General features: G+C 41.9%; 1 protein-coding gene across 2 annotated transcripts in view; it reads right to left on the reverse strand.

Annotated features, from left to right (window-relative positions):
* The window catches only part of GNAL (G protein subunit alpha L), a gene marked incomplete at both ends in the record, with an annotated part of 182,680 nt that overhangs the window by 88,213 nt on the left and 73,719 nt on the right, over positions 1-20,748 (reverse strand). The window contains 4 exons of one of the 2 annotated variants that reach the window (XM_084252140.1): positions 13,139-13,258; positions 13,390-13,444; positions 13,989-14,061; positions 14,326-14,571. In XM_084252140.1, coding sequence (XP_084108266.1) covers positions 13,139-13,258; positions 13,390-13,444; positions 13,989-14,061; positions 14,326-14,467 — 390 coding nt within the window. Of the gene's footprint in view, positions 1-13,138; positions 13,259-13,389; positions 13,445-13,988; positions 14,062-14,325; positions 14,572-20,748 lie in introns of those variants that run through there. The other variant, XM_084252139.1, reaches the window with a different exon arrangement.

Genomic DNA, 20,748 nt, shown 5'->3' on the forward strand with positions numbered 1-20,748 from the left:
TAGGTTGTTTCCATGTGAGTGTAATATTTTTTTTACTCTTCCCAGGCAACCCCAGTTTATGAAAGCTAAAGAGGGACACCCCTACAAACACCACGAACAGACCCTTCATTTAAGCCAAGCTTGTTCTGGGGCCATGCTGAGAAGGGCTGGTGGGACCAGGCAGCTTGTGAGCGGAGCAGGCATCTGACCATAGGAAGTACAGTGCTATCCCCTCTCCCCAAGGCTCCTATCTCCACACTACCATGGCCCTGCTGGCTGCAAGAATTCAGCAAGGACAGTAACAGCCACACAACCCTCTCAGGAGCACAGGGAGGGGGTGACACCCTCCATGAGCAACCACACTAACCACACTCTGCGCATGTTCTTACCACACACATATATTTGATAGCAAAATCTCTAAATGAAACTTCCAAAGAATCAACACTTGGCAATACTTGATGAGGCTGTATACACTTGTAGGGTAAATGATTTTCAGGCTTTTCTGCCCTCCCACCATTAGGAGTGCCCTGCATTTTGTTACGTTGTTATAAGTTGTGTGGTTCACTTCTGTGGGCCATGGCTGCAGTATTGAGATATTTGCCAAGAGAAGCAGAGGCAGGAGAGAGGCAGGAGAGAGGCAGGAGAGAGGCAGGAGAGAGGCAGGAGAGAGGCAGGAGAGAGGCAGGAGAGAGGCAGGAGAGAGGCAGGAGAGAGGCAGGAGAGAGGCAGGAGAGAGGCAGGAGAGAAAGGGGGAGAAAGAACGCCAGAGAAGCCCAGAGTGAAGACTTGCTGGGGGCCAGGAGGCATAGAAAACATGAGCACAGAGGTATTGCTTTGCTTACCCAGGGTTGTATAGATGGTGAGAGGAAGAGAGGAGGTGAGAACTAGAGTCTTCACTCTTAGCCACAATGTTAAGGAACCTTCACACTAGCCATCAAAATGACTCAGATACAATTTATTAAAAAAATAGAATTACACGTGCAATGATTAAATTCTTGGTACTATTGGACTTCTGTCCATTTCAAAAAGGGGTCTCAAGAAAGGCTATCAAATTTCAAAGACTGCTTGGATATAAAGCTATCTTGTTTATCTCCATGCCCAGCTTACACAGGGCCACTTACAGGGTACCTTTACACGAGACCCTTTACACAGAATGCTTGCATTTCTAGTTATAGATCAGCAAACATGTCACATGCTTAGTCACTTCAAATCCATAACTGTGACTTCAATGAGCCATGCCTCACAGAATGTCCCAACGTGATTTTTTTGTAGAGCTAGATTCTCTTTCCAAATTCATTATAGGATGTAGGGGATTTGTGAGAAGGTCTCCCTGACATGTCCCCATTGCACGCCCGCCCCCATCCTTGGCCACCAGTGGATGGAGAGTTGGATGCCACCAACTTTTGCTTATGGGTCAATCCTTTTTTCCCTCTGCACCAACAGGTCAATGTGTCCTATTTATTTAAACTCTGTGTACCCTCTTACTCCCATCTGTACACAAAAATTGATCTTGGTATTTTCAGTACTTAACATGGTTTCTGAAACACACCAGGTAATTTTTGAAAAAAAATGAACTGAATGCTTATTCAGGTAAGTCTGATAATGGTTAACTGAAAAATACTAATTTCTAGTAAATTAGATAAATTCAAATGATATGATTAATTGTAACTTTTTAAAAGTAAAAATAAGGAACAGTAATCTTTATCAACAAGATGACCCTGAAAGCCATTTTAGCTATGAAAAGATTTTTCTTTCATTCTTTTTTTTTTTTTTAAGAATAATCATTGAAAAAAAAAGAATAAACATTGAACTAAATGTAGTATTTGGGCAATATTTCTAAGATAATGCATAAAACTTAGATAATATTTTGCACATGTGTGTATATGTGTGCATGCATGTTTAGGTGTTATGAGGACAAACAGAAAAAAAACAATATTTTGATAAAGTTCATTTTACCTCAACTTGGGATTTAGAAGTCTGAGTGGAAATGAATGAAGGTACCAATAATTATTTCTCTCTTGTTTTCCTATAGTTACATGTCTTATGGAATGAAAAAATACAATTAGCCTAAACTTATTTTTTCATCGCTAACATTTCCTTAAACTCCGTGTGTGTAGTAACTGTCACAACAATGAATTCAGTATTTAAGCTAAAAGATGACATTGTTTTTCTGAACTCCACAGAACCAAGCTTTTATGCTCACTGGAGTTCTAGCCAAGCTTACGGTTCCCACAGTCCTGAAGGGGCTGGAGCTGCTCTGCTGGAAAATAGATCTTGCTTCCTGACTGGTGAGTCCAGGTCTAAATCTGTGATCTGTCAATGTTTCCCTCTTAGTTCTGTCTTCTCCTTTTCTCAGTCTTCAAGTCATTATCCAAACTTATAGTACACCATTTTTTTTAAGGAATAAAAAAATCCTTCCCAATTGAGTGGGAGTCTATATTCCCTATCTCTAACTCTTGCTATCTCTTAGAAGCCCACCTTTGCAGCCGAGCTGGGTTGTCTGCACCACAGTCTTTTGTTCTTATGGTTTGCTGGTGACCAATTTTATTTGTCCAGGAAACTCCACTATAGCAAGTGGACTCACAAATCCTTCTGTTTGAGCACAACTGTCTTTGTGAATCTTCTCAGAATGGCTACAAAAGTTCTAGTTTATCAGGTTAGTTAGCATTTAATTACATGATGCTTTATGGTTCATTAATTCTAAATCAATTATATATGAGAGAGATATATTACATACATCTTGTACTGCACTGTCCTAAGTATCTTGAGGCTTGAAGTCATAATTTAGGCTTTCTTTGACTAACTCATGGTCCTAAATACAATGTTGAGCATGTGGCAAATACCTGACTTTAGCACACATTTTTCTGAGTATAAGTATATGCTAAATGCTGTGCCAAGCAGAAAGGAGATGGCACCTATCCCTGATAAAGTCCTATTTTCTGGTAAAACTCAAAGTGACTATTCATGATGTGTACTTTAAAAATAAGAGATCAGGCATAAAAATAAAAAAAAAAATTAACTCTAGGTACAACTGGTGGGACTTAGAGCGGGGCAAATAACTTATTCCTTTAGTTATTCTAATCACTCATCTTTAATTGAGCACTTAATATGTGCTCAGGGTAGACATTTGACAAATAATTAAATAGAACAAATGTATAGTGTAAAAACTGTGTTCTTGGGAGTCCTCATTTTTTAGGAAGAGGAAGAAAGAGCAGATAGGGTTTTGAAGGTGCTAAGAGCAAGAACTGGTAAGATAGAGGGGCTGGTGGGTGACATGCAGATGGAGGTGAGTGTCACCTAAAAGAAGTCAGGGTTTTATTCTTGAGCAGAAATTTCAAGTTAGGTCTATGAAAGGGAAAAAGCTGCGGGAAGACAGAAAGCAATAAAGCAAGAATGAAGACCACAGGATGAGAACAGAATGAACAGGAAACTGGTGTGAGACAAAGACATTAACCTGCACTGCAACAGTTAGAGAAATACAGCTGACCCTTGAACAATATGGGTTACCTCTTATATGTAGATTTTCAACCCCTACTCTTGTGCCTCATCCTCTATCCAATATGAAGATGATGAGAATGAACACCTTTATAAAGATCCACATAATTTTCTAGATAATATTTTTTTACTCTAGCTTACTTTATTGTAAGAATGTCGTACACAAGGCATATAACACAAAATATGTGTTAGTTGACTGTTTATGTTGATGGTAAGGCCTTTCATCACCAGCAGGCTGGTAGTAGTTAAAGAGTTTCAAAATTTTGACTGCTGAGAGGATTGGTACCCATAAGCCCCCATGTTCAAGGGTGAAATATAATTCCAACTAGACCTACCAAATGCTCTAGTAGGTTATCAGCCACATGGAACGAAGGTTAAACACCCCCATTTCGTTCCACTTGAAGAAAATATATAAAGTGTGGTCTCTCTTGGAGGGATGAGTCTATAGTTTCTACACTTTAAATCACTGATATTTACTGGATGATTCATAAACTCTTTCTATACAGTCACCACAAGTATTTTGGCACTTTGTCCCAGCACTAAAGCAGTTTCCATACAATTTACTTTAATATAGATTTTATTTGAAAAACATTTGCTTGGCAATTCAGGCTAGCTATTTCTTCCATACTATTAGCACTAACTATGTCCCTCCAGGTGGGCGTAAGAGAGGCATTTCTAACTTTTTTTTAATTTCCTGAATTTTGACCCATACATATGTATTTTCTACTCAAAATGAAGATGCTTTGTGTGGTGAGAAAGTTACACATAAAATTGATTTAATTCGACCTACATACCATAATAAAAGATAGGATAGAAAATGTTTGGGATTATTTTAAGAGGTGAAGAAATAAACCCACACATTCATGTATGACATTCTCATGCGAAAGTAAAAAATTTAAAAGCCAAGGTTTTGAAGGAATCTTCTCAGGAGCAACTTCATTACTCTGTCTCTTAAAAACTCTGTGTATCTTCCTCACAAACCACACATGGTGACTCATTACTGGTTAACTTGTACTGCTCTTCTCGCCATTTCCCAATAGGGAGCTAAAAAGTTCAGAATGTTTTCTCCCAGAGTTACATAAACTCACAATGGTAAGGATGAAGGTATTTTTCATGTTACATTCTTCTCAGAAAGTGTCTTCACTAGCAACTTCCTCCTTCAGCAAATCAAGCAACAAGCTTCTAATATGTCCAAATTTGAAGTGAAACTTGACAACAAAAATCTTTTTGGTTTGACCTTCACACTTTCAAAGGATATGAAGTTTCAATGATAGCTTATCAAAAAAAATTAATATACATATTTGCTTTACTTTGTGATTTAAAAAATCTTTTTCTATCAGGATAAACACTTAAAAGGTAAAGCTGTCCTGTGGCTCACGTCCAGAATCCTCAGTGTGTCAGTGTAGGAGGGAGGAGGCTGCTCCAGCCTGGTCCTCTCCCCCCAGCTCCACTATTAAGAGGATGGATGATATGCTTTTTATTATGTGAAAAGCAGCAGCATGATCCACATTTTATCTGCATTTTGTTATAGTTTTTGGAAATATTCAAAAGACATGGCCAATAGCTTTTCCCCTGAAATATTTATCATGGATAAAATTTATTAGTGTGCTAAAACTAAAGTGTGAACATTTTGATAAGGGCATGGTAATTTTACAGCCTGAGAGTACACTCCTAAATGCACTCATGGAGCACTAAGAGTAAAGGTATCTTCCCAGAGGAGAAACATGGAGGACCCCATGTTAACTAAGTGGTCACAGTTCACAATTACGTACCGGAAGGACACAAGATCACTGCTGTTTCTGCTGCCAGAATACTATGCAAATCTAGTTATGACACAGCACATGACACAGGGAGGGCATTCCACAAAGTCAATGTCTACTCAAGGTCATGAAAGAAAAGGAAGGATGAGAGACTGCTGGGGAATAAAGGCGAAATGGAGACTACAGGCAGCAACTGATTCTGGATGACTGATCTGATTATTGACCATAATTATCACCATTATTATTATAATCACTGTATACTAACTACTTTTGGGGAAACTGATAAAATTTGAATAATGTCTGTAGAAAACAAAATAGCGCTGTATAAATGTTGAATCTCCCAATTTTGATTCCTGTGCTGTGGTTATATAAATGAATGTTTTGTTCATAGGAAATTACACACTGAAGTGTTTAGAAGTAAAGGTGCATGATGTCTGCAACCATCTCTCAATGGTTCATAAAAAATGTGTGTTATTGGCAAAAGAAAATATCATCAGAATGAAAAGAGATACAACTCACTGAGCAAAGATATTTGCAAATCATAATTCAACAAAGGGTTAATGTCCAACATATGTAACAAACCCAAACAAATCAACAATAACAATAACAACTCAAAAAACAAACCCTGACTAAATTATGGGCAGAGGCTCTGAATAGATAATTTGCCCAAGAAGACATACAGATAGCCATGAAAAGATATCCATCATCTCTCACTGTTGGGGAAATGCTAATCAAATCCACAATGATATACCTCACATCTATGAGAATGCCTATCGTGCAAAAGACAAAAGCTGTCTTTTGGTAATTGTATTTGGCAACTGGTAAAAGTGTTGGTGAGGACATGGACTTATCTACTGTTGATGGGAATGTAAACTGGTGCAGCCATTATGGGTAACAGTATTGCTATTTCTCAAATAACAGATCCCACTTTATCTGCAGAATTTACCCAAAGAATACCCCCATGCTCATTGCAGCATTATTTGCAATAGCCCAGAGTTGGAAACAACATAAGTATTCATCGACAGATAACTGGATAAAGAAGATGTGCTATAAAATACAGTAGAATATTATTCAGCTATAAAAAAAAATGAAATCCTCCCTTTGCAACAACATAGATGAACCTAGAGGGTGTATGCTATGCAAAATAACTCAGATGGAAAAAGAAAAGCACTGTATGATTTCATTGATAAAGAAAGTACATAAAGAAACAAAAGGAATGAACTAGATAAAACAAAGGTAAACCTTCAGTACATAAGACCAAATTAGTGATTACCAGAAGAAGAGGGGGAAGTGGAATTGGTAAATTGGGCAAAAGGGGTGAATTGTATAATGAAGGATGGAATTAAACTTAGTGGTGAACTTAAAAGTACTATATATAGATATTGATTTATAATGATGTATATCTGAACACTATATCATGTTATAAATCAATAAAACTTTTTTTTAAAGATTTTTTATTTATTTATTTATACAAGCACTGGATACAGTCAGAAGCTCAGGAGGGTGAGAGAATTCACCAGAGCAAGGGCAGGGAGCAGAACAGGCAGACTGACAAAATACACTGCTGAGGGGAGCAGTGGGCGCCACAGGAGAGGTCTGTGCGCCATGTGGGACCCTTGCCGGTGGCCAGGGATCTAACCAGTGCTGCAGAGGCTGCGGACAGCTTCGCAGCCCAGTGCTCAACCGCTGCGCCGCCAGGGGAGGTCCCCAATAAAACATTTTTAAAACGTGTGTACATATAGAAAGAATGAAAAAGCCAAACATTAACCATGGTTGAATCTGGGTGAAGGGTATATGATATATGGGAAGAAGTTCTGTGTACTACTTTCACATTTTTGAGTAAGTATATAAATAGTTTCAAAATAAAAGTTACCACTTATTAGGAATGTTATATCATACATCTTATGATAACATTTCAAAGAAAAAGTGAAATTTGGAAAGGGTGTCTTCATTGAAGCTCTAGTATCTAACTAGAATACATGTATCTAACTGAAATATTTTATTACAATGATAGTAATTCCTTTTATTAGCATACCAGACATGCATAGGGACGTATGGCGATAATTCTTCCTGAGCATTTAGGCACACACATTATGAGACGTGGAAGCAGGTGTCTGATGGATGAAATGTCCTTCGCCCAATGACAGACAACCCAGGAGTGACATCCCAGGAGCAGACATGTAAGAGTGGCCTCTATGAATCTTTGGTCTTTCAAAGGCAACTTGCTTTTCATCACCCCTAGACTAGAATCACCGAGTGGATCTCAGCAGCCTTGGAAGGGGCCCAAACCGCGATCTAGACACACAGGCCTTTCCTAACAAACACTGCTCCTTCCTCCAATATGTCAGGGGTTGATGCCCCACTTTCCCCCACAAAGTGTTCCAATAATCCCTACAAACATGTCTCTCACAGCCGTAGGCAATGGGATCAACTGAATTTGTTTGTAAGTCTGCATTCCCTATGGACAACAAGCTCTTTGGGGAACAGTCTCCTTATTCATCTTGGTATCCACAGACACTTGAGTCTGTGGAATAAATACTGAAGAAGCCTGAGGTGCTAATGTGTAAGATGCTCTTGCTCCCGTGTGTCCTTCTTGACAGAACCTTCACACCCAGTTTTGACAAGAAAAGCCTGGGGGGGTCATCACTGTTATACCACTGAAGACGACTGCTCTTGGCTTACTCTGTTAAGACAACCTGTAATTAGAAACTGAGGAAAGGCGACACAATGGAAAGAGTGGCTTAGTCAAGGTCACACAGTGGCAGGACTGGGTTCTGTGCCCAGGTGGTCTGGCTCCAGTGCCTTCCCTCACACAGGGATGCAGCCCTGTCCAAGGATGCAGAGACCTGGATGGGTATCTTTGGAGCATCCTGCCTACTTCCTGCCCCAGGTGGGTACTCCTTCTAGGTCCCGTCTTTCCTTGAACACATTGAGGCAATGCTGGAGCCCAGAAAGACTCCTCTCCATGCAGCTCTGTTCAGGCAGCTGGTCCCCCAGAGGGTGGCTCAGTACCAAGCACCTGAGCGGGGTCCCAAGATGCCCCTAAACAGTTTCTGTTTATTAATTAAAACTGAAGTGACTCTCTTTGATGCCACATATAAGCAACTTTCAGAGTTTCAGATCACTGCACAACACACACTTCCCACTTTTTATACTGCTAATGTTTCCTCCTTTCTCTTTTAAAACACTAAACCTGGGCCTCCCTGGTGGCAAAGAGGTTAAAGTCGCAGCGCTATTAAGCTGTCACCAGCCACTGCAGCATGAGTTTGCTCCCCCACCAGGGAGGTGACCCACATGGCCCAGCAGACTTTCCTGTCTTGCCCACTGCTCCCCTCAGAAGTGTATTTCAGTAGATCATCCTGTTCTGCTCCCCAATCTGTCTGGTGAATTCTCTCACCTCCATACCTCTGGCCTAAGCCCCAGCTCTTCTATGCATAAATACATAAATCTCTAAAAAAATACAAAACACTAAAGCTTACTACCTCAAAGGACAAAGAACACGATGGCTGCTTGGGATGGAATTAAATCCACTTTTGAGTAAAAATGTTGGTTTCCTGTTTTGCTGCTGTGCCCTCTTTCCTTTAACATGACATGAGGTCCCCACCATGGGCCAATTCCAACTCATTACACACACAGCTCTTTGCTGAGGGCGGCAAAGAGTCTGATTAGACTTTTTTTTTTAATTTATACAAGCACTGGGTACAGTCAGAAGCGCGGGAGGGTGAGAGAATTCACCAGAGCCAGAGCAGGGAGCAGAGCAGGCAGAAGGACCGAAGTACACTGCTGAGGGGAGCAGCGGGTGGCAGGAGAGGTCTGCGCGCCATGTGGGACCCTCCGCTGGTGGCCTGGGAGCAGCCGGGGATCGAACCGGCGCTGCAGAGGCTGCAGGCAGCTTCGCAACCCAGCGCTCAACCGCTGCGCCACCGGGGAGGCCCGAGTCTGATTAGACTTTAAGTAGATGAGCACACAGAGAGGTTTTCAGGTATAATCTGATACAACCTGGAAGAGTGAATCTGGGGAGGGAAGGGTGGGAATGGAGAGAGGAAGAAGCATGTTCCCCAGGAGCTAATACAGCCAGCTGCCACTTTCTGACAATGCTGGTAGGGCCCAGGGGCTCTCTGATGGGGTGCAGGGATAGATAATGGGGATTCAGGTAGAGTCCACAGACTGGGTTCCCAGGGACCATAGTTTTCACCTGATTTACATAGTGGGCTTCAAAGACACTTTGGAATGGGGGTGAGAGTGCTCAGTGGTTAAAAAACACAAGGAAGACCACTAGCTTGGATGATGTGGACTCCAGAATTTCACAAACTTTCCCCAGAGGAGACAGTACAAGACACGGGCAGGAGCAGCTTCCATGGATGAGGGGGTCGCCCTCCTCAATGCAGCTCAGGAAGCCCTGCCCCAGCCTCTCTCGCTCCTCCTTTCCTGAGGGCGGCCACTGCGAGAGGTCACATCTTTACACAGGACTGCACTGAGTTTCTGGGGCCTCACCCAGTGATTCCTGCCCTCTGGGTTTATGTTAACATGCAGGTCTGATAAAACATCAGCTCAGGAAATATCAGGTGGTGAAGTCAGAACACCGCCTGGCAGATCACACCATTTTCTGTCTCTCCTTAAGTCTTGTTTATTCTGTTCCTCTTAAAAAGCTAGCAAACACAACTGTAACAGAGCCAATAAAATATCTGCATTTTACAAAGAAAAAAATCAAACAAATTAATAATTTATTTTAATTCACAAATAACTTTGTTTGATATTATGCTAACAGCTTTTTGGGAGGTGGGGCGGACAACTGCAATATTTTTTATGTTTTATAAAAGCTTAAATGATGCACATTCTGTCAAGTCATCACCTAAGACTAATTATTTTCTATCACTTCATGGGTGATGAGCTGCATATAAAGACGTGTGCTAACCAGAGGGGGGCTCCTGGGTCTAACACAAAGATAATTTAAGTTTTGGGTGTATACATGAGAGCAAAACTGTAATGAGGTAACTGTCAATCAGTTACACCACCCCATACCCACTGCCCTTACCTGTACACCAGCATCCGAAACAGTTGCCTTACTTCCAGCCTTGCCTCCCTGCAGTCGGTTCACCCACTGTCAGAGTGATCTTGATACAAAACCAATCAGATCTCATAATTCCACTGTCAGATGCTCCAAAGGCTTCCCAGGTCAGTACAGACCAGCCTAAGAGACCAGGAGATTTGTCCCTAACACTTTCTCTAACCACACTAGCAACTCTGAGCTCAATGAATAGATCACAATCTATGAGGATGAATTAAATACTGCACATGTCTCAGCCGTGTGTCTTCTCTTTCCTTATTCTTCCTTTTTAAAAAATGCTATCCGGTATAAATCTGGGTCTTTCTTTCCATTACAACTTAAGTTTCCCATAATTCAATTGAAATTCAAAAGGCAATATAAAGAGGAAAGGAACAAAGGTAAACATAAGTGTGATATTCTTAGAGGAAATTCTTAAGATATCACTAAGATAAGTTTGGAATTTTTATTATAAAGAGGAATCTCATGTAGAATTTTAAAATATTCTTATTTTAAAATTAATTTTTAATGATAAAATATATTTGGTTCAAAAATGCTTTATCTCTCTAGGAAAGTAAACTTAATACCCTCAAGGAATTAGACTGGGACAATGAAAGGCTTCCTCTAGGATTGGATCTTAAAAATGTATTATATTTAGTACATTAGTATTATGTTTACTATTAAAATACCTCATTTAGCCCCACTTTTATAATGTTTACAGAAACACATCTTTAAATAAAGGTTAATTTTCTCTCAATGCACCAAGTGTTAACTAATGTGTAAGTGAGAAATTTATCTTGATAGGATTCTTAGAATTAATCAAAGTAACACAATCTAATAACATAAGTGATGTAAATATTTCACATCACTCTGGAGTAAATGAAAATTGTGTGCAAATTAATATATATAATTCACTGATATAAAATTGCATTTTCAGAAAGTTATATAAAATATCAATTGTTTCATTTATATGTGACTATTATAAACAAACAATCACATTTAACATAAACATAGACACATATGACAACAGAACATTAAGATTTAAAACTACCAAAAATGCTTTCTGGAAACATTATAATTACATTTGCAGATTCTGCTGGTTCCCAATTTCCTTCTATTTTATTGATAATTAATTATGGGTTCTGAAAATAATATTCAAGTAGCCTTAACATATCTTTCACATCTAACATATAATGTATCTTTCATCTTAATATAAAAATATGTGAATTCAAAGAAAATGGTTTCTTGACTTTTACTTTATTAAAACTATTCATTTTTTTTTTAAATCTATTCATGTTTTAGTTCAAAAACGCTTGGGCAACTTAGATGCTTTAGAGTCCTTTGTAGTAATACATGTGGGAGTTACTGTTTCCCTTATCATTGTATAGTTTGTTATAAACAGAAGAAAGGACTTGTGTGATGGATTAATACATCTTTATCCTAATTTCTCACTATATGTCAAGAATAATTATTTCCTAAACGAGAACCACATTGAGATTCTTTTATGATAACTTTTAGGCAAATATGACCATATAAAATTAAGAACTCAAACATGTGTCTATAAATGTGTAAGTCAAAATCTGAATGGGAATGCCACACAAAATTTCAGCTAGGACCTTATAGTTTTGGGTGACTTCTGCAATATGTACACTATCATAGAGTGTGGCAATAGCTCTAGCTGGTGGAGTATTGCTTACCCTCCGCATTTTTTCCCATTAAACCCCTCCAAGCCATCCCACTAAAGTCACAGTTTAGTAAAAAATAATGTGCCTGCTATGTTAAATGTCTCAGCTCCATCTTCCAGTCAGTTCACTACCTCAACTTCCTTCTTATTACAATTTCTAGAGATCTCACTGGCAGCACTGGCATACTCATCAGAAGTAAAAACCACACAAGAGGATGCAAATAATAGTTTTTCTATAAAAAAACATAATTATTATCTGCCATCTGGATACAGATCCTTTAGAGTAGACACCAAAGCTTGCTAAAGAGAAGGTAGGCCAGCGGGATGCCACCTTCTGTACTTCAGTCAGCAGGGACCGGCCTGCCTGTTCGACCCCCTGGGATCTGTGTACATTCCTTCCCAGAGAGCATTTTGAGAATGAAAAACATTTCACCTGGCCAGGTAGTGAAAACCCTGGAACACCGTGATTGATAGGAACACACAGTAAGTGCACACGCACACAGAGTCAGCTATAACAAGACTTATTTTCTGAGAAGTTAGCAAATACATTTGCCTTTGAAACACGCTTAATCAAAACATGCTTAAACAGCATTTTAAAGAAATGTATATCCACCAAATGAGAGAAAACCAGTACTCAGATCAGCTTTTTGCATAAATAATACTGCCATCCCTGTGATTAGGAAAACAGCTCCAAACACTGCAGGTATGAAGCAACTACATCATACATCAAACAGCAGACATTCAGAAGTGAACAACGTCTTTTTATTAAAGCATGCATTCTCCTCTTGTTTGATCTGAAAGATGCTATCTTCAAAATAAATTGAGTTCTTTCTTCCTATTATTTCCATGGAGGCAGCCCTATACCATAAACTATTTCTTTACTCTTTTTATCTGGGAAAATGCTTAATTATTAACTCAGAAATACATATGAGCGAAAATACCATCAATATTTCTTATTGTTTTCCTGATAATTAACCTCACCAACACATTCACAGAAGCCTTTCTTACAATTCTAATGTTAACATTTTAACAAACGCAAATATTTCAGTATAAACAAACCATTTCTTTTAAGCAGAGAGTTAGATTTTGAAGAAAGTTAAATAATGAATTAACATTGACGCTCAGTAAGCAAGTTCATTTTGCACCATTTAAGTATTACAATAAAGATTTACTTACCTGGGAATATTCAAAGTCAGTGATCGGGGCTATACTCTTTATATAGTCTGACCGAAACTGGTTTTCGGGGTTAGCCAGTGGAACAGGAGGTATTATAGTACTCATAGCTGAAACAATTGTCTGAAATGAAATAAAGGAGAAAAAGGTGTGGATAAAGATAACAGTTATGCTCTATATATGATAATCTAAAATACAGCAGTTCAATCTACACAGTTTTACCTTTCTGGTAAAACAAATAAAAAAGTCCTTACCACAATAGCATCTTTAACATTTTTCCGGATGTCCAGAATTTTCTGTTTCTTTTCCCTGCATTAAAAAAGAACTGCTATTAATTTAATTTACCTTTAGCACTGACTTGAATCAATGAAGTGGGTTTTTAAATTTCCAGCTGCAGCATAGGGTTGAAGTGATTTTACTAGAGTTTCAAGAGCAGCAAAGCTGCAAGAACTGCAAAGTTTTTACTCAGGAAAGGAAAACATCACCCATTTCTAATTTGTACCCACAGAGATTACACAAAAATGGCAGAAGAAAAACAATAGAACTATACTTGTAAATTATTTTTTTAATATATCCATGTTGATAGTTATGGATTGGAATAAATGCGGATAAATGACAGGGAGAGAAGAATAACATCATACTTTGTTCAACAAATTGCTAATATTTTCCTAGACATTAATAGAAAAGGAATTTGTCTAATTAAAACACATTCAACAACAAATTTCTGTTGTTAAAGGTCTAGTTAACGACCAAAATTAACTGTTCAGAAGAAAGCACTTTTGGGAAGACTGGGCGACAAGTGACAAAGCTGCAAGCAGTTTGGAAGCAAAAGCTGATGTTGATCATTCCTTACTCTGGATTGAAGCCATTTACATGCAGGATCCTCATCTGTTTGACGATAGTGCTTTTCCCAGACTCACCAGCTCCTACAAATAAACAAAAAGAATGTTGGGATTTGCAGCGTGATACCGTTGCCATTTCACATCGACCCAGACTGAACAATAATCCCACCCCTGCTCAGTCGTTTTCCAGCACGAGCCAGTTCTGCGCTGGGGCGGCGGGAGACCCAGGGCCCGGTTGCTCAGCGGGGCGAGGGCGCGCGAGGCTCCCGCCCGGCCCTGCCCGCCAGGCCCTCGCGCCGGCGGCTCCCGGCTCGCGCTCCGCTGGGCCCAGGCCACCGCGCCCCTTACCCAGTAGCAGCAGGCGGTGAGTGGCTTTGTAAGCCAGGCGCTCCTTTTGCAATTGTTTCTCGATCTTCTTGTTGGCCTCGCGTCTTTCTTTTTCGTCGACGCCCTGGTCTTCGGCGGTCTTGCTATTACCCAAACACCCCATGCCTGCCTGCTTGGCTGGACGTCAGGCACCGTTAGGGATGGGCACAAAATGTGCAGATGTGTGTGGCTCCTGTGACGTCTTCTCTTCCTAGCTGCTGAAAGAGCCGGTCTGGTCTCGGTGTGTTCCGATCAGAGCAGTCGTGTCGTCTCCCTCCCTCTGCCCACCGCCAACTCCCAGCTAAAAAGGATGCAAGGAAGACGCTCGGAGTCAAATGCTTTTTAAAGATAACTATTTAGAATGATCTGCGGCGTAAATCACACACAGGGAGCGGGGCTGGCCCTAGGGCGAGGGGTGCGCTGGAGTCAGCCGAGGTGGCGCTGCGTCCCCCGCGCGCCCGGCGCCCCTCGCGGAGCTCGGTGCCCTCAACCCCGCCCCCGGCGGCGCAGCCCGAGGCGCGCAGGCTAGACCCCCGAGGGTGAGGGCGCGCTCCGCCGGGTGCCAGGGGGTCCCGCCGGTGGGGACCGTCTGCTGCGCGGAGGGATGGAGAGCGCCGCCGGGTCCCGTCAAAGGCGACCGCGGGCACCTGCAGCTCGCCCGCGCGGGCTCTGCCCTCGCACCACCCCTCCCGGGTCTGCGCCCCCCCGGGGTCTCCGCGTGGAGGGAAGGGGAGCTGGCAGGCTCCGGGGTGGCGGGGCTGGGATCGTAGAGGGGCGCTCGCGCCCACTGGGTCGGAGGGGCAGGGAACTGACCTCCAGGAGCCCGACCCGCGGGAGGCTCACCCGCGTGGGGTCCGGACCGCGGCCGCGTGCGCTCTCGCACCCCGAGCCCGGGAGAGTGGGTCTGGGCGTGCGCTCCCCTACGTTCCCTCCGACGCCTCCCTGCTCGCAGGCAGGCGAGGACTCGCGCAGGATCATGCATATTCTATCAGGGAGGAGGATCTGTAAGAGGCTCACCAGTCACACCGCCTTTGTTGCACTCATTTTCTAGACTATTCCAGCGCACCCACGCCGCCGCCTCCCTTGCCTTCTGTCTTTACCTCAGCCCCCGTTTCTCCTTTGGAGTTCTCTGAACAGCTCTACTACTTTTCTAGAAGGCACTGTGGCATCGAACTTGGCACAGCAGCCCAGCAGCAAAGGGAGGGCAAGCGACTGGCCAGTGTTTCTCCCGTATTGTCAGAGTGTGAAGGCCCCTCCAGTCCCTTGTTGTAGCTCTAGCCAGCCCAGGTGGGGGCGCTGCATGTCCCACGGCTGCACGTGGTGGAGAGAGGGCCACTGAAGTGAAGGGACAGGAGTCATGGGGAACCAACCATCACTGAGCATTGGACAAGATCATTTCTGCTGCATTGCTGCAAGGAGTGAGCTCTAGGCTCAGGGGGCCTGGCCTGGAGCCCTAATTCTTTTACATGCCCTTTGGCTGGCTCAGACCTCAAGTCCCTCACTTTTTTTCCAAAGCCACCATATCCCCCTCTCTTTGAGCCTGGCCTTCGCTTTCACAGAGAGCAAATGTCATCCCCAGCGGTGCTCCTACTGGGCCGCCCAGCCTCTGCTCCTGGCTCCCAGGGGCTTGGTGGAACTCACTTTACTTCTCTGCCTCTCCCCTCTTTACCAACCTCTCCCTTTTCTACTGGCCTGTTCTTCAAGAGCTCACATTCAATTAATTGGGCAGACCCCAATTAAATCTGAGCGCACCTTTTTTAGTTTCATCAATTTTCCTCCTGCCATCCATGGTCAAGAGTGAAAAGAGAACCTGATCTCCCTGTTCTTCTTTACTTCCTGCTCACATCTCAGCTCATGGTCCCTGGCTTGGGGCCCTCTTCCTACACATAAAATATCCCACCCACGACCTTACTGGCCTCCCAGGGGCTAAACCATGCTTCTTGGACCTCTCTGTGGAGCTGGTTTCTGATCCCCTAGAGACTCTCTTGTCCTTTGGCTTTCCACTCCATGGCTGTTTTCATTTCTTGCTCACACTCTAGTGTACCTTGGCTCCTTCAGGGAGTGGATCCTCCTCCCCAGCCTTCCTCTTCTTAGGCACACACGCTCCTGGCGGGGTTCCCTATATCCTCCATACTCTGTGCACACAGTTCTGACAGTCTGTGTCTGATCTCCAGTGCAGTCAGCCTCTTGTCCACCACAGTCCCCAAGTCCACTGCCACCTCCATGCCTCACACTGTCTGTAAGGACAGAGCTCACCCCCTGCTTCCCCCCCGCCACCCCCATTCCTCAAACCTGCTCCTTTTCTCTCTCTCCATGTGACTCAGACCCCTGGCTCTCCAGATCACAAGTCAGTCATCCTTGACTTCCTTTTCTTCATGCAAACTCCCAAAGCCACTGTGTCCCAGTGGATCTGTTTCCAACACAGCTGTCCTGTCCTGTCCACTGTCATGGTCTTCAATTGTGAATCTAGTTTGGATTCTGAATCACTATGTTGCCACAGTGACAAAATCTGACCATGTCACTATATCACCACATACAAGACTCCAGGCATGGTCCTCCCACTGCCGTGATATAAACTCCAGCCATCCTTCCAACTGCTTGCTCTCCCCAAACAGCTCTTTCAAAACTCCACTGGGTTTTGGACTCCACAAGGCAGGGGCTGAGTTTGCCCTTAGCCCCTGTGCCTAGCTCAGTGCCTGGCTCAGGAGCTGCCTGGAGAAACAGGATTGAATGGATGCCTGAATCCTTGAGGCAAAGATAGCTTCTGTTCCCAGTTTGGGTTCTCAGATTTTAAATTAATAAATTATGTCTCCAGTTTAGTACTATTTTGAAAATAAGACTACTTTTAAAAAAGGAAATAAATTACTCTTCTCCTCAGAAGCAGAAGCATCATAGTGTATGGTACTGTATGGGAGTGAGGGAGAGCTCTGGCTTTGTGGAGAAGACTATGTTAGGACCATTGTCAGGCCCACACTGTGTAAATGGCCACACACATTCACACATGGCTACATCTACCAGCCTGGACTATAGCTAAGGGGGCCGTCAGAAGGCAAGCAAAAAATGTAACATAGTGGAATGTTTATAAAGATTTGTCAATTGTTTTAATGCCAAGGATTGTATAAGTTGTTAATGGGAAGAAAGTGGACAAAAAGAGACCCACGAAAACTTATAAATGAAGAATTAAGAATTAGAACCCAGAAATTATACTTTTAAGGCAGCCCAATACTCAGTTATCCTAAAAATACAGCAAAAGGTTTCCACTTGTTGAGATCAAGAAATTAAATATACTTTTTACAAGTGCAACTTAATGACTAGATATGATGAAAAACCTGCTATAATATGCCCAGAAAGTTAATGCGTAGATAATATAATGATAATTTATTCATGCAAAATAGCTTCTACTACTTATCTAAAGATTGCTGGCACTGGGCTAAATCCTACCCATGGAATAACTGATTTAGTATTTTAATAACCAAAAATGAACTATTGTCACTATTATTTTACAGAAGCTTAGAGGGGTGAATAAGAGGCACATCTGTGTGTAAACTCTGTAACTGGGCTGCAGTATCTGCATGACCTACAGTGTGTCCCACGATGCAATGATAACACGCAAGGGCAATGTCCTTATAAAGTGATGCAACATTTCTTAAAAGGAATGTAAAGTCAATCTTGCTCAAGTCATTTTATTCCTTGTTTTTCTTTTTCTTTTCTTTTTTCTTTCCTCCATGCCCCTCCCACCCCTTCCTCTCTCCCTTCTTTAACACAGTCACCAGTCCTTTTCCTCCTCGGGTCTAGGAAGCTGATGCTCATTTGGTTTTGAGCCATGGGATCAGAATGCAGAGTCCCAGCTGGCTCACCTGGAGTGGCGGGGGCGGAGCTGTGGGGGAGCGGGCAGAGCAGTGCAGGGCTGCCTGCGGCGCCCGCATCTGTTGCCAGGCAACGGCAGAGCCGCGCAGCCCGGCACCTCGCGGCTCACAGCCAACCGCAGAGATGGAGGGCTGGTTGCCCTGAGCCCAGCTGCCGCTGAGCGGGGCGGCATCCACCGCAGGTCGGGAATTGGCTGTGCCCCAAAGCAGGCTAGGAAAGGTTCTGGTCAATTCAAGGAAAATTGGGGGGCGGAGGAAAAAGCACAAAGTTTGGGGCAAAAGGGCAAAGGTAAAAGAAAACGGAGTTTTCCGCACAACTGTTAATGTTTAAGACAGGGTATCCCTGATAGTTTCCTACATTTGAACATTTAATCATTCAAATTTCTTTTACATTTGGTTTTGTAAATTTTGATTCATGATTTAAAAATTTACTTTTGTCTCAGTTGTTCTGATTGAAGTCAGCAAATGTTTAAAAAATTGTCACCTGTCCACTGGATAGCTGAACTCAAGTCCATGACAGCAATAAAAACACATTTGTTTCCCACTGTAAGGAGGTTCCCCACAGAACGTTAAAAAACAACTCTATGAAGAAATTCAAGGAAATTCAGTTTATGACAAGGTTTGAACAATGGCTAGAGCACTATATAGCATATGATAGCGGGCATATGGAATTTAACTTAAAAATCTATTTAAAAATTTAACTGATATTTCTTTATTGCTACTTTATTTTTTTAACATTTTAAAAACATTTTTTAAGATTTATTTATTTATGCATACAAGAGCTGGGGTACAAGGCCAGAGATGCAGGGGGTAAGAGGATTCACAAGAAGGGCTGGGGGAGAACAGAACAGTCAGACTGACCGAAACACACTGCTGAGGGGAGCAGCGGAGGAGACAGAAGAGGTGAGGATACCCTTACTAGGCATTACCAGCATAGTACACCCAGCACCAAATCACCCTTGAGTCCACAACCATAGTCCACTGTGTTTCCTTCCCACTTTGTTCTTTATTTTTTTAATTATTTTTTTATTAATTTTTTCCTTATGTTATTATAGTCCCCACTCTTTCTCTATCCCCTACCCTCTCTGAATGCTTCAGCTCTATAGTCAGCTTTTTAGTTTTTAAGCACTGTCTGCTACTTGTCTTTCTCTGACTTATTTCACTTTTTATTATCCCTTTCAGCTCCATCTATGTTGCTGCAAATGGCATGAGTTTATCTTTTTGATCACTGAGTAATTGTATATATATATATATAGTAATTGTATATATATATAGTAATTGTATATATATATGGGGTTTGTGTGTGTGTGTGTGTGTGTGTACACCACTTCTTTTTGATTCACTCATCTGTTTTTGGGAATTTAGGTTGTTTCCATAATTTGGCTATTGTAAATAGTGCTGCAATAACCTTGGAAGGGCAAGTTTCCTTCTGAATTAGTGTTTCTGAATTTTTTTGGTAGATGCCTAGGAGAGGAGTTACTGGGCTGTATGGCAGATCCATTTTTAATACTATGAGACAATCCCATACTGCTTTCCATAAGGGTTGGGCTGTCTGCATTCCCACCAGCAGTGTAGGAGTGTTCCCTTTTCTCCACATCCTCACCAGCATTTGTTGTTTCTGGTCTTTCTGATATGGGCCTCTCTCAGGTGGGAGATGGTGTCTCACTGTGGTCTTGATTTGAATTTCCCTGATGATAAGTGATAGCAAACATTTTTTCATGTGCTTACTTTTAGTTTATATGTCTTCTTTGGAGAAGTGTCTGTTTAATTCTTCTGTCCATTTTTGATTGGGTTGTTTTCTCGTTGTTAAGTTGTATCTGTTCTTTGTAGATCTTGGATGTCAATCCCTTGTCAGGTATGTGGTGTACAAATATTTTCTCCCAAGTGATGTTGAACATTTTTTCATATGCCTGTTGGCCATTTGCATTTCCTCTTCAGAGAAGTTTCTTTTTAGCTCTTCTGCCCATTTTTTGACTGGATTATTTTCTTTGTTTGTGCTGAGTCTCATCAGCTCTTTGCAGATTTTGTGATCAGTCCTTTATCATTAGTGTTGTGTGCACAAATGTTCTCCCAGTCGGTGGGGTTTCTCTTTGTTTTTGTTATTGTCTCTTTTGCTGTGCAGAAGCTCTTTTCATTTTAGCTATGGTTTCTTTTGCTGTGCAGAAAATTCTTAGTTTGATCAGTTGTTTATGTTCTCTTTTGTTTTCCTTGCTGTTGGGGACGAATCCCTAAAGACATCACTGAAGCTTATGTCATGCAGTGTTTTGCTTATGTTTTCTTCTATGTTGTTTTGTGGTTTCAGGTCTTACATTCCAAATCTTTCATCCATTTTGAATTGATTTTTGTGTATAGTTGAGAGACGTGGTTTAGTTTCATTCTTTTGCATGCAGCTATCCAGTTTTCCCCGCACCATTTATTGAAGAGGATATGCTTGTTCCAGTGTACGTTCTTGGCCTTTTTGTCATAGATAAACTCTCCATATAAATGTGGGTTTATTTTTGGGCTCTTGATTATATTACATTGTTGTCTTTTTTGTTCT

This window comes from Talpa europaea (assembly GCF_964194135.1).
Source record: "Talpa europaea genome assembly, chromosome: 13".
Lineage (NCBI taxonomy): Eukaryota > Metazoa > Chordata > Mammalia > Eulipotyphla > Talpidae > Talpa > Talpa europaea.